This window comes from Babylonia areolata, chromosome 12 (assembly GCF_041734735.1).
Source record: "Babylonia areolata isolate BAREFJ2019XMU chromosome 12, ASM4173473v1, whole genome shotgun sequence".
NCBI classification, from domain to species: Eukaryota; Metazoa; Mollusca; class Gastropoda; order Neogastropoda; family Buccinidae; genus Babylonia; species Babylonia areolata.
The window spans coordinates 5,922,971-5,937,421 of NC_134887.1; the positions used below are offsets into that span (position 1 = coordinate 5,922,971).

Here is a 14,451-nt window from a genome sequence, read left to right on the forward strand (position 1 = left end):
TGCTCCCGTCAAGGGGAGTAATTTCATGCAAGTGTCGATAGTCAGAGAAAGTGAACATATTTATTCGTGAAAACGAAGAATTACATTGAACTACTTTTTACGTGAAAAAGTTTTTGTAAAACAAAAGTCTTGCCTAGAGAGAGAGAGAGAGAGAGAGAGAGAGAGAGAGAGACAGAGAAGCGCTGTGTGCACCCAAGTCACCTTTCACAGTCGTCAAACGAATCATAGCGAACAAGGCCCGACTGCAAGTAGTACTTCCGCTTTAAACATGGCGGCAAGCAACACAAGTTGAAACTTCTGTTTGCGTAGAAACGAAGAAAAAAATGGTTATCTCTCAGTGCCACATAACTTGTTGTTTGTTTGCTTCAGTGTGGATACGTGTTTAGTGGCAGTTGTTCAGTAACTGCACTGCATAATATGACCAGACCTGATTCGTTTAAACTGATTTGTTTATTCAACTCGCATCATGTAGTGACTTGTTTCGACGTGGTACGATCACGGCGGTTGTCGTACACTTTACTTACATGAAACTGCACTGTGTGAACTTTTAAGTGATGATTAGAACTATAATGCTTGGGTTGTGAATAATGCTTGGTCTCAGACCTTGTTTCGCGAAATCAAATAACAAAACTAGACGGATTCAGTGATTGAACCATGACTTCAGTGATTAACTTACATCGTGATCGTTATGTGATGGTGGTCACTTGACCACTGTGGATTATTGCTTCCTAGACTCCGGTGATTACGATACCAGTAGACACAAGAAATTTAATAGATTAACCCAATGAGGGATAAGAATTACAGCAGTATGTTAAACAAATCTGGACTGGATTACTCATGAGTAAGATTAAGAGACATCTGCAGTGTAGTGCAGTTTTGTGTGTGACTGTGAGAAAAATAAAATTCTTGAGAAAGTTCTATGCTGGACAAAATTGGACGAAGGAAAGCACAGAAAATGAGTGACTCCAAATTAGTGATGAAATGTATGTGACAGCAGATACTCTCCAAAAGAAAGTTATAATGATTTCTGCACTTTGAAACTGATTATATTTGGAACACTGCTTGAAAATGAACAGTCAAGAAGTTCGAGATTCAGCATTTGAAAGTGTGGATGCTGAGGAGTATGGAGCAGAAAGTGCAACTAGAAATGAAGGTGAGTTCAATATGTGTAAATAATGTGCACTGAAAAGCACACTGCTGAGTTAAAAAGTAAAATGTACATTTTAGAACTAGAAGAAATTGGATCCTGAATCTGAGTACTAGAATTGGGAGCCTGACATGATAATGTTGTTTTTCTTCATTAGTTATCCTAGAATCTGAATAAAAATGTTTAAATTTGCTTTGTCTCTAAACGTAAAACATGCAAGAAAAGATATATATATATATATATGAAGTATTTTGTTTGTTTCATTTCTTAATCTTATGTTTCGTTGCATTGTTGCAATTTCTTGGTGTTTCAATTCTTAATCTTATGTTTTCGTTGCATTGTTACAATTTCTTGGTATGTTTTTTTTTTCTTCTTTCATTGTTTACAAACTATCATTCTGATATTTGTTTCAGAAAAATGAAAGTGACATTTTTCTGTTTATCATATTCATAGTCTCTGTGTATGGAAACAGGAAAATGAAAGAATAATAACACAATATATGAATGTAGACCTTTAGTAACTTTACTAGGTTTAGTGGAACATTATTTTAAAAATCACAACACACAATGACACACACACATACACACAGACACAAACACATACACACACACACAAACACATACACACACACACACACACACACACACACACACACACACACACACACAGACTCACACATGACAAAGAGGTTTGGTAAACTCCATGCAGTCATAAATTAAAAGTTCTAAAAAACTAAACAGACTGCTTTTGTTGATTTTATTGAATGATTTAATTTAGTTTTGAATGCATTGTCCAGGACTCAGGAGCTCTGTGTGAGTGCATTTATGTGTGTGTACATACATGCATGCATTTTATAAGTTTGTATACTTTTCAGAAGTTACAAGCCTATAGATCTATACATTGTATGCATCTTTTTCAGTTTTCACTGTGTGTTTATTCCAAAAAATATTGTTAAATCAAAAACAAAAGATGGTGTCCTGCAACAAGGGGGAAAGTGGGTGGGACAGGGTGTCATGTGCTTAAATATATATGTATTAGAACCAGGCTTTTGTGCCTGACATTGTGTGCATGCAAGTGTATGTGATTCATGCTCTTGAGAATTTGATGAATCATATGATGTAGATATTCATAATCTTTAGCATACAATTTTCATTTGATGGAATTGGAAGTTCATTCTGTAGCAGGCAAGAGGGTATGCATACATGTATACATGTATGTTGTATGACATGTGTTTGAGCATTTGATACAAGTATCATAGTATGTGATTAATAGTACCGGTACTTGTGATAATATGTGATGCATTTTGCCAAGGTTTTCCTTTGGGTTGTAAACTTTTTATCACATGACACACTAAAAAACAGGGGACACGTCCTACGATATGCTGGAGCAGCAGCAGGCAAAAGAACAGGCGAGACTGCTGCAGCGCTTCCGAGAGCTACGGGAGTGGCAGCAAAAACAGCAGGAGCAGCTGATGCAGCAACAACACATGCAGCTGGAGATGCTGAAAGGGGAGCAGCTGCGAGTGCAGTCATTGCTGGCATCGCAGCGAGGGGCTCAGTGGGGCGATGGGAGAGGTACTAACAACAACTAAAAGTAACAATCTATTTGTGATGATGGACTGAATGATTGAATCATTGTTGCCCCTGAAAACGGAGTATGGCTGCCTACATGGTGGGGTAAAAATGGTCATACATGTAAAAGCCCATTTGTGTAATAAAAAACCCCCAACTAATATACGAGTGAATGTGGGAGTTGCAGCCCATGAATCAATAAGAAGAAGAATCATTGCTGACCCACCTTCATCTGACTTTCATGGAGGTTCCCTGATTACTTTTAGCAAGAAACATGTGCGCGTGTGCGTCTCCATTTTCTGTTTTTTCCAGGTCACCGAAAGGCTAAAATTTCTGTTCTGAAGAAAGGATTTTAAACATTTTTGGTGACTATTTTTGCAATTTTACAAGATACATTTGGTTTTATAATTATACTCATTATTTGCTTTAGTCTTTAGTCTCCTATGTTTACTTTCAGTGTGTTTCTTGACACATTTCTGCCCTTACGTATTCGAACTGATCCATTTATAAACACTGCGAAAAGTTGTCTGAACTACAGGCAGTGCAAACTCAGAAATACCAGTTATAGTGGTAGGGTGCCCATGACATCATATGTCCTACTTCTGGCTCTGCTGCCTGCAGGCGACAAAACGTCCTACTATGAATGATAGTGGGCTTGCAGACAGTCCCTTTCTTATTGTTGTTGTTTTTTGCTGACTCGGTGATCGCTATTGTTATTACTGTTAGTAGTATTTTGTTGACTCACTTGTGTAAACAAAGTGAGTCTATGTTTTAACCCGGTGTTCGGTTGTCTGTGTGTGTGTGTGTGTGTCGTGTGTCTGTGTGTGTGTGTGTCCGTGGTAAACTTCAACATTGACATTTTCTCTGCAAATACTTTGTCAGTTGACACCAAATTTGGCATAAAAATAGGAAAAATTCAGTTCTTTCCAGTCATCTTGTTTAAAACAATATTGCACCTCTGGGATGGGCACAAAAAAATAAAAAAAAGAAGCCAAATTATATGCAAACTGCATTGACTTATATTTTTTGTATTCTCTAAACTTGGCACTTTGACCTCTTATTCTGACACAACAACAAGAGGAGTCATTATTATCATTTTTTGTTCAAAAAGGAACTTCTTTTGCTAAGCATGGAATTTTTATTTATTTTGCAAAAGTTTTGGTGCAGACAGTAAAAAAGGGAAATTACTCTGTCATTAATGCTAGAGGACATAATTTATCACAAATGAGTCTTGAAGGCCTTGCCTCTCTTGTTTTGTTTTGTTTTGTTTCTGTTTGTTTTGAGTTCGGTGTTGTTGGTTGTGTTTTTGTTGTTGCTGTTTTATATTACTGAAGCTAGTGAAAGGTGGTTGAATTGTTTTGGTTGGCGATGCTATTTAAGTATGTAAAACAGAAGTGACTGTTACAGAGTTACTTACTTTGTATTATTTACTTTTTCCAATACTGTATAACTGTGTAAATTCTTCCAGTGTTTTACTTAAATCTTTTGCACTTTATTTTAACAGTCATACTTGTCATCATGAAGTCATCAAGTCGTAGTAGTTCTAGTACTAGTAGTGCATATAATTGTTTATCGTTAATGTTATACTGTGATCAGTGCATCAGTTGTCATCATGAAATCGTCACTTACATTTGTATCAGTTTTGTTGCTGTCATAAATTCATGCATCATTATTGTGGTGATGAACTTGTATATATATTAATTTATATATATATATATATATATATATATATATATATATACACACACATTTTTTCATCGCCAGTGGATGTTTCGCTTTCGTTGTTTCAGTGTCCAGACCAGAAGTAGGTCACAAGTCACCCCCGTTGATAACACCACCTCGTCGTTCTGGGCTGGGAAGAGAGTTTGCGAAGACCATGATGGCTACCATGCCGCCACACGCCTCCACCGACAGTGGTCTGGTGGCCTCCATGGGGGATACTCTGGAACCTGCAAAGGTTGTGTGTGTGTGTGTATGTTCGGGGGTGGGGGTTGGGGGGGGGGGAGATGTGGGTGTACATCGATGGACAGATGGATACAGTGTATGTGTGCGTGTGTGTTTGTGTTTATATGATTGCTGGACAGACAGAGCTGACATTGTGTGTGCCTCTGTGTTTGTGTATACATGTGTGTGTGTATGTGTGTGTGTGTGTGTGTACATAAAAATATACAAATGGGTTTGTCAGTCAGAAATGATGTGAATATTTCTTTAGTGTAAGAAGACACAAAACTGGCCAAGGGAAAAAAAACTGATCAGCAGCAGTTTGATAACGGAGGAGACTCGTTTACTTTTCTCACTCAGTGACACTGCTGACAGTATGGATTTGAGGTGACCAGCTCCTCCCCTCCCTCTGTGCACTCATCTTCTCCTTCAAGACTGGTGATAATATTGATGACATTTTGTTCAACGTTTCTTCACTCCCAGTCCCCCTCTCCAGTGTACTAGATACTTTACCCCCACCCCCTCACTCCCACCCATTCCGGTCCCCCCCCTTCCCTCCCTTCCCCTGTTTGGATTTGTGGCCCATGGCTGATGTTCCACAAAAAAAAAAAAAAAAAAAAAAAAAATTTGAGTTTCAGTTTCTGGCCTTAAATTAAAACCCGCCTCTTGCTGACATATACCATAGCTCCCCCCTTTCCTCCTTTCTGGAGTACAGTTTCTCTAGCTTTCTGTCCGTCTTTCAATTCATCTGTCTGAATTGGAGACTACTTATATACGCTCATGCGAATGACGTGAAAGTGCTTTGATTTGTCTCTGCACATGGATCCGCATTATAGATGAATATTATTATGATTTGTGTTATTATTATTGTTGTTGTTACAATTGTCATCATCATTATTGTTTTTATTATTAACATTCTCCTCCTGCAGGGCTCCATTCCAGTGCCGCTCATCATGCCAACATCTCCGTCGGCGGACGACGACAAGTACACCAATCCTGAGCTCTTTAGCAACCCCGGTTCCTATGGGGACGACCTTCAGGCCGTCGACGACTGCGTCCCGTTGGGTGACGCGGGGTCGGAGGTCGGGAGCGATAATTTCTACCTGCCGCCTCTGCCACCAGAGCCTGTCCCCAAAGAGGCCCCTGTCAACCTGGGAGCCTCGATCAACGCTCTGCAGGTTCTGATGGCAGGCAACGCTCCCAACTTGCTTCAGCAGGTGGGCGTCTGTGATGGCTGGTAGCTTTGTTCTTACGATATCTGTTTAGGGAGTGTGTTTCTGTACATACAGTGTTGGTGTTGGATTGATGTCTGTGTTGGCTTGTAAATGTCTTTGTTTAGAATTTCTGACGTTTGGTGTGTGTGTGTGTGTGTGTCTGTGTGTGCATGTGTGTGTTTGTGTGCTTGTTGGGGTGTTTGTATGTGTACATGTCCCCACCGTGGGATGCTGGGGGTCTTTCAGTATAAATAGCATCCCCGCCTTCTGGAAATTCTGTGCTGGAAATTTCCTCTTTTCTGTCACTCTCTTTGTCTCTGCCTTTTTTCTTTCTTCACTGTTGTCTCCTTTTTCTGCCTTCCCAGTCCATTCTCCTTTCTTTTTTTCAAGCAAGCCTTGACGCTTTGTTCTCTTTTCCGCAGTCTGTGATGTACTATCTGTGCTGTTTTGCTCTGCGATTAGGTAGTGAGATGTAAACACTGGGATGGGCACTAGCTGCCCATTCTGCAGTGTTATGTGCCTATATGGCCTTTTTAATGTATTTTTTGTTTGGCTTTGAAGTATTGTTTTTTTCTTTTTCTACGATTTTTTTGTAATCTGAGGATGATGAATTAAGCAGAATGGCTGGCGTCCTCAGCATGGCCTAGTCTTATTTGCTATAAGGAGCTAAATGGTTGGGATACTGTGTCATGAACTGTGTTTTGTGGGTTTGTCTTAGTGTTCTTTTTGTAAATGTGACAGTTTTGTGTTGACGCGGTTGAGCATTTGTATGGTTTGACAGTCTTGATATGGCCCTGTGCGGTCGGCTGGACTATAAGCAACAAGAATAGGAATAGGTGTACATATATGTGTGTGCCTTTGTGTGTGCCTTTTACCTCACCTGGCAGGGCCAGGGACAAATATATGATATCAATAAAACAGGAAGATATGCTTCACAATCTTACTGAGCCAAGATAAAACCAATAAAAGTGAACGAATAACAAACTGTAAATATAATTTGATCCATGTGTGTTCATGCATATTAACACAATTTCTGCTCTGGTTATATTCATGATGACGAAAGAGACAAGGTGAAGTGTACCTTGTGTCTTGCAGCTGAGCTGTCGGCCAACATACAGAATCACTATCAGAAGTCAGTTGAAAAACTGTCTCTGGCATTGATGCATTGATTAAGCAGTATGTGTCGCTTCTATTTTCACTAGGGTTGCATTGTTCCCATAGTCATACGTCATACTCATACTGAGTTAGTACTTTATTCATTATGAGGCTACTTTTGAATTTTGTATTTGTATTTGTATTTCTTTTTATCACAACAGATTTCTCTGTGTGAAATTCGGGCTGCTCTCCCCAGGGAGAGTGCGTCACTAAACTACAGCACCACCATTTTTGGGGGGTATTTTTTCCTGCATGCAGTTTTATTTGTTTTTCCTATCGAAGTGGATTTTTCTAGAGAATTTTGCCAGGAACAACCCTTTTGTTGCCGTGGGTTCTTTTACGTGCGCTAAGTGCATGCTGCACACGGGACCTTGGTTTATCGTCTCATCTGAATGACTAGCATCCACGTCCAGACCACCACTCAAGGTCTAGTGGAGGGGGAGAAAATATCGGCGGCTGAGCCGTGATTCGAACCAGCGCACTCAGATTCTCTCGCTTCCTAGGCGGACGCGTTACCTCTAGGCCATCACTCCACGTGACTATGAGGTCAGGAAAAATGACAGTGGAGAGGTGGATAGGGAGGGAAAGGGGGTAGGTTGGGGGCAAAGCTTTTTCTCAGTTCTGTCAAGGGTATTTGTTTTGGGACAGGTCTTGGAACTGGTGAAGCTCTGCTTGTATTGTCATCAGGTCCTTGCAGATCGACTGATTGTTTTGCAACAGAATCAGACAGACAAGCAAAACAAAGACACCCCCCCCCCACCCCCACCCCCAGGCCCCCCCACCCCTCCAAAAAAGAAAAAAAGAAAAAAGGAATTGACCACAGTGCATAGTGGACACCACACTTTGTTTTGTTGTTTTCCTGTTTCCCCTTCAGTGTAGGTTACCCAAGTGCACTATTTTGTTGCCATGGGTTCTTTCTTGCGTATCACTACCAGGTGAATGCAGCATTCAAGCTTGTACTGTAGTCTTATCAGAGAAAAACAACAACAACAACAACAAACACCTAGCATTAGCTACCCATACCATGGTCCAAGCTCTAGTTAAGATGAAGAAACTGTTATTAGTGCACACATTAAGATATAAACAAATGAGACATTTTGAGTGGCATGGATATCTTATCTCATATTTGATGACGTATAAACATGATATGTCTATATATATATGCACTTATTCACATTTGTATTGCTTGGAATACTTTACATGTGTCATTATATTTTGCTTTCATCATGTTTTCATCCGTTTTGTCTTTTCCCCCCTGTCTTTTACACATATTTGTGTCAGTTGTCTATGTCATAAAAATGGAAATTAAAAACATGTTTAAAAAAAAAAGGATGAAGAAACTGTCTTATGTAAATCCTGGTCTTTGCATATCTCATGCTCCAGCTGTCTTGCTTATAATGCAGAGACTTCGTCCACTTGTCCCTCTTTCTACTGCTTACATTTGTATTATGAATTTACTCTTTGGTTTTGCACACTATTTTGTTTGTGGTACATATACATAAGCTATGACATGTATGTTGTGTGGTGAATTAAAAACTTGCAAATTTCTCTTTCAAGCAATGTCATGATTTTTTTTCCCACAAAGTGTCAGCGTAATAACTTTGGTCCAGTTTTCTTGCGCGCGCGCGCGCGCGTGTGTGTGTGTGTGTGTGTGTGTGTGGTCACATTTTGGTGTGTGTATGTAACATTGATGTAATGTTTTATGTTCACAAAAGCGTTTTTGTAAAGCACCTAGAGCAGATTTCTGGATAGTGTGCTATATAAGTATCCATTATTATTATTATTATTATTATTATTATTATTATGTCTGTGTTTGTGCATGTATGTGTTTGTGTGTGAGTGTCTGTGTGTTATTCAGGTATACACATGAGCATGTGTCTATGTGACCCTCTGTGTGTGTGTGTGTGTGTGTGTGTGTGTACAATGTGTGTGTGTGTGTGTATACAGTGTGTGTACTTGTCAGTGTCCCCAGTCTATGGCATGGTTTCTGTGCAGATGCTGGGACAACTGCCGCCACAGCAGAAGCTGATGTTGCTGGAGCAGCGTCAGGCGGCTGTTCAGGAGTCCGCATCCCCCACCTTCTCCCCTGTCCAGCCCCACGCCCTCCCCCCACCCCACCACTCGGTGCCTTCAGCATCCTCCTCAGGGGCCCCTGTCCCACCGCTCTCCACGTCCCTGCCAGGGCTCTCCTCCGAGGCCATGTTTGTGCCGCGCGCGTTCACCACCGCCCTGTACGAGGCGGGTCTCGGAGCGCAGCTTCAGACGCAGGTGGCAGCTCCGCAGGCTCAGAGACATCAGGCTTATCCTCAGCCTCTGAGGCAGCAGGCTCAGAGAACCCAGGCCCAGTTCCCGGAGCCTTCTCAGGCCCAGAGACCACCACCACCACCCGGGGCTCAGGGTTTCCCACCGCAGACGTCTTTTCAGTCCGGCCAGGGACCGGCGCCTTACTTCCACAGCTCGTCCGCTGGTGCAGCAGCTCATTCGCACCGCCATCCCGTGCCTTCAGACTCTCAGCCAGTGCCAGTGTGTGTTGATCAGCGGTTGCTGCAGCAGCGACAGCAGGCGACAACCGCCCACCATCCTCCCCATAAACAGTCTCAGCCGCCAGAGCTGTCGAAACTTGTGCCTTTCGAGCCCCAAGTGAGGACCAGAGTTTCTTGGGAGGAGGAGAGAGAGGGGGCGAGGATTAGTGCCAGAGGTGAGCTGTACGCTGACAGAGAGGAGGAGGAGGAAGAAGAAGAGGAGGAGGAGGAAGAGGAGGAGGATGAATTAGAAACCACCGTGAAGGTAAGCGTTAGATTCTTAGAATGTCAGTTTCACCAGTTTGATTGTAAAGTGTGTGTGTGTGTGTGTGTGTGTGTGTGTGTGTGTTAGTTTACTGATTTTATTGGTGTGATATATGTAATGAGAGGGTGCAGGCGTACAAGCGTCTATGCATGTGTGTGTGTGTGTGTGTGTGTTGTTTTGTTTTGTTTTTTGAAAGAAATTAACCTGCTTTGTTTCCAGCCGTGAAAAGAAAGTACAAGAATTTCGTGTGCACAGCTAGTTTGCTAGGCATTGTTGATCCCCTGAAAAGAACTCCAGAGTAAAGACATGGATGTATCGTGTACCTAATTCATGTGGCTGTGAGTTAGGGAGTGAGAAAGTGGGGAAGAGGTGTAAAAGAAACTGGAAAAAGAGTACAGCTGCAAGTGTGAATCTGTGTGCTTGTGTGCGAGGTAATACGAGGTAATATTTGCGTGTACAGTCTTGGTTTTCAAAATCATGACACTTGCCCAAACTGTCTAGGTTATAAAGCTGTAGATGGTAACTTTTAAAATCTTTTTTTCTTGTTTGATAATGAATCGGCCTGAGGAGCTAGAATTTATGGATGCAGTATGAGGTGGGGGGGTGGGGGTGGGGGGGGTGGGGGGGGGAGAAGGGGGTTCCTCCTGTGTCAGAATGGTTTGTCACAAGAGGTAATGTCATTCTGCAAGAAAGCAAGACTGCGATAATGCATTAGCGTAGTAAGAAAGCTAAATTTCTTGATCAGAACTTTGTCACTCGACACAAACATGTGCGTGATGCTGTATTTTGTGTGAGAAAGAAAGAGCAACCTTTCTATGAAAGCTGAGAGGACTGGTCCTGTGGATCTCTGGAACCAACATGTGCACAGAAAGAAAGCAAAGATCTTGGATAATAAGATAAAAGATCTTGGATAATAAGATAAACGATGAAAGATATATAATGTACTCTCCTTTTTTTTTTCTTTTTTTAATTTTTATATACTCCTTTTTATTTTCCTCCTTGTTTTTTTTCTTCTTCTTAACCTCTAATTCTCCTTTCTTCTCCTTCTTGTTCTTCTTCTTCTGCTGCTCCTCCTCCTCCATTTTAGTCGTCTTTCTTCTTCCTCCTACTCCTCTTCTATCTTCTTCTCCTTCTCCTCCTTGTTGTCGTTCTTCTTTATATCTTCTTCTTCTTCTTCGTCAACATCTTCTTCTCCTCCTCCTTCTCCTTCTTAGTCTTCTTCTTCTTTTTTCCCTCCTCTTCTTCTATCTTCTTCTCCTCCTCCTGTTTCTTCTCCTACATCGTCGTCGTCTTCTTTCTCCCTCCTCCTCTTCTTCTTTCTGTTACAAACAACGCCAGAACCGGTATCGCATTATCATGTCCCTGACGGAAGACATGTCATGGTGTGACTGCAGGCAGCACACAGGGACCCTGAAGACCGACCCATCCGCACCGGGGTGCAGGGCCGCAAGACTTTTGAGCAACTCCTGGAGGAGCAGCTGGCTGATGAGGCAAGACGGGTCAGTATTTGAGGCAAGACAGACGGGCGCAATAGCCGAGTGGTTAACGCGTTGGACTGTCAATCTGAGGGTCCCGGGTTCGAATCACGGTGACGGCGCCTGGTGGGTAAAGGGTGGAGATTTTTACGATCTCCCAGGTCAACATATGTGCAGACCTGCTAGTGCCTGAACCCCCTTCGTGTGTATATATGCAAGCAGAAGATCAAATACGCACGTTAAAGATCCTGTAATCCATGTCAGCGTTCGGTGGGTTATGGAAACAAGAACATACCCAGCATGCACACCCCCGAAAACGGAGTATGGCTGCCTACATGGCGGGGTAAATACACGTAAAAGCCCACTCGTGTGCATACGAGTGAACGCAGAAGAAGAAGAAGAGGCAAGACGGGTCAGTATTTGAGGCTGAACGGGTCAGTATTTGAGGCAAGATGGGTCAGTATTTGAGGCTGAACGGGTCAGTATTTGAGGCTGAATGGGCCAGTATTTGAGGCAAGACGGGTCAGTATTTGAGGCTGAACGGGCCAGTATTTGAGGCTGAACGGGCCAGTATTTGAGGCTGAACGGGTCAGTATTTGAGGCAAGATGGGTCAGTATTTGAGGCTAAACGGGTCAGTATTTGAGGCAAGATGGGTCAGTATTTGAGGCTGAACGGGTCAGTATTTGAGGCTGAAGGGTCACTCCTGGAGGAGCAGCTGATTGATGAGGCAAGACGGGTCAGTATTTGAGGCAAGATGGGTCAGTATTTGAGGCTGAACGGGTCAGTATTTGAGGCTGAATGGGCCAGTATTTGAGGCAAGACGGGTCACTCCTGGAGGAACAGCTGGTTGATGAGGCAAGACGGGTCAGTATTTGAGGCAAGACGGGTCAGTATTTGAGGCAAGACGGGTCAGTATTTGAGGCAAGACGGGTCAGTATTTGAGGCAAAACGGGTCAGTATTTGAGGCTGAACGGGTCAGTATTTGAGGCAAGACGGGTCAGTATTTGAGGCAAGACGGGTCAGTATTTGAGGCTGAACGGGTCAGTATTTGAGGCAAGATGGGTCAGTATTTGAGGCTGAACGGGTCAGTATTTGAGGCTGAACGGGCCAGTATTTGAGGCAAGACGGGTCACTCCTGGAGGAGCAGCTGGTTGATGAGGCAAGATGGGTCAGTATTTGAGGCAAGACGGGTCAGTATTTGAGACAGGACGGGTCAGAGGTAAGGCGGGTCGTATTTGAGGCAAGACGGGTCAGTATTTGAGACAGGACGGGTCAGAGGTAAGGCGGGTCGTATTTGAGGCAAGACGGGTCAGTATTTGAGACAGGACGGGTCAGAGGCAAGATGGGTCAGTATTTGAGGCAAGACGGGTCAGTATTTGAGACAGGACGGGTCAGAGGCAAGGCGGGTCAGTATTTCAGGCAAGGCGGGTCAGTATTTGAGGTTGAATGGGCCAGTATTCGTGGCACAACGGGCCAGTATTTTTTTTTTTTTTAGGCTAAACGGGCCAGTATTTGAGGCAAAAGAGGTCCGGATTTGAGGTAAGATGGGCCAGCATTTGAGGCAAGATGGGCCAGGATTTGAGACAACCTATAAAGATTTGAGGCAAAATAGGTCAGTGTTTGACTGCAGAATGTACACAGTAAGTAAGAAATAGATTAGATAGAAACTGATGCCAATCTTATCATGTTTTTATCAGTCAAATTATCCTGTTTTATCAGTCAAGGAATGATAAGTCTCCCTGATTGGGGACCTCAAAAAACAACAACAACAAAAGAAAAAGTTAAGAGTACAAAATTTGCCTATCCAGATTATGATGTTCACATTCCTTATGTATGGGGGAGAGGAGCTTAGGGATAAATTCAGTTTTCAAGTTGTAGTCACTTGTCTGACGCCACTGAATACTGGAGCCCCATTGTACAAGACTTGGGAGGAGTCATCATAGCACTTGTCTGCTTCCCATACTGACATACATGTGAGGGTACGTTTAATTTTTATATGATAGAATCCTCTTTAAAAGTGACAAGACCCCTGCACTAAACAATCTGACCTCTCTCCATACGAACGGCGAAAGAGACGACGTTAACAGCGTTTCACCCCAGTTACCATCATCAAAATATTGCAAGCGGAAGGCTCTTATACTGAAGAAGTGAATGTTGACAAAGAATACCACAATTCTGACGACGGAAGCTAAAGGTTGGGTCATTCAGAGACCCACTGGACATCCGAGGGGTCTGTGTAGAGGAGAAGAGAGGGCTGGCTGTACTGAGTGAGTTAAGGATGCCAACCAGTTGGTCGTTAAACTCAGCTCTGCCATCTAACAGTGAAAGAAAAAGCAGATCACTAAACTGTTTTCCTGTACGTTTCTTCTCCTCTTGAATGGGTTGGAAAAAGACAAAGGTAAAGAGTGGAGTGGTGGCCTAGAGGTAACGTGTCCGCCTAGGAAGCGAGAGAATCTGAGCGCGCTGGTTCGAATCACAGCTCAGCCGCCGATATCTCCCCCTCCACTAGACCTTGAGTGGTGGTCTGGACGCTAGTCATTCGGATGAGATGATAAACTGAGGTCCCGTGTGCAGCATGCACTTAGCGCACGTAAAAGAACCCACGGCAACAAAAGGGTTGTTCCTGGCAAAATTCTCTAGAAAAATCCACATCGATAGGAAAAACAAATAAAACTGCATGCAGGAAAAAATACAAAAAAAAAAAAGGGTAGCGCTGTAGTGTAGTGACGCGCTCTCCCTGGGGAGAGCAGCCTGAATTTCACACAGAGAAATCTGTTGTGATAAAAAGAAATACAAATACAAATACAACTACAAATGTTTGTATCTGGCAATACAGTGTGCGTGAGGGTCTGGGTTTCTACCAAGTTTTGACTGGAAAAAAATCAAACTGAGCATCTAGTCATCCAGATGACGGGCGCCATAGCCGAATGGTTAAAGCATTGGACTTTCGATCTGAGGGTCCCGGGTTCGAATCACGGTGACGGCACCTGATGGGTAAAGGGTGGAGATTTTTACGATCTCCCAGGTCAACATATGTGCAGACCTGCCAGTGCCTGAACCCCCTTCGTGTGTATACGCAAGCATAAGATTAAATACGCACGTTAAAGATCCTGTAATCCATGTCAGCGTTCGGTGGGTTATGGAAACAAGAACATACCCA

General features: G+C 42.9%; 1 protein-coding gene across 2 annotated transcripts in view; it reads left to right on the forward strand.

Moving 5' to 3' along the window:
• Positions 1-278: 278 nt before the first annotated feature.
• The window catches only part of LOC143288346 (uncharacterized), a 55,651-nt gene continuing 41,478 nt past the window's right edge, over positions 279-14,451 (forward strand). For both annotated transcript variants that reach the window (XM_076596725.1, XM_076596726.1), the window contains exons 1-6: positions 279-1,153; positions 2,509-2,721; positions 4,509-4,675; positions 5,589-5,876; positions 9,024-9,815; positions 11,210-11,314. In XM_076596725.1, the coding sequence (XP_076452840.1) occupies positions 1,069-1,153; positions 2,509-2,721; positions 4,509-4,675; positions 5,589-5,876; positions 9,024-9,815; positions 11,210-11,314 (1,650 nt within the window). In that variant the 5' untranslated portion in view covers positions 279-1,068. The remainder of the gene's footprint in view (positions 1,154-2,508; positions 2,722-4,508; positions 4,676-5,588; positions 5,877-9,023; positions 9,816-11,209; positions 11,315-14,451) is intronic.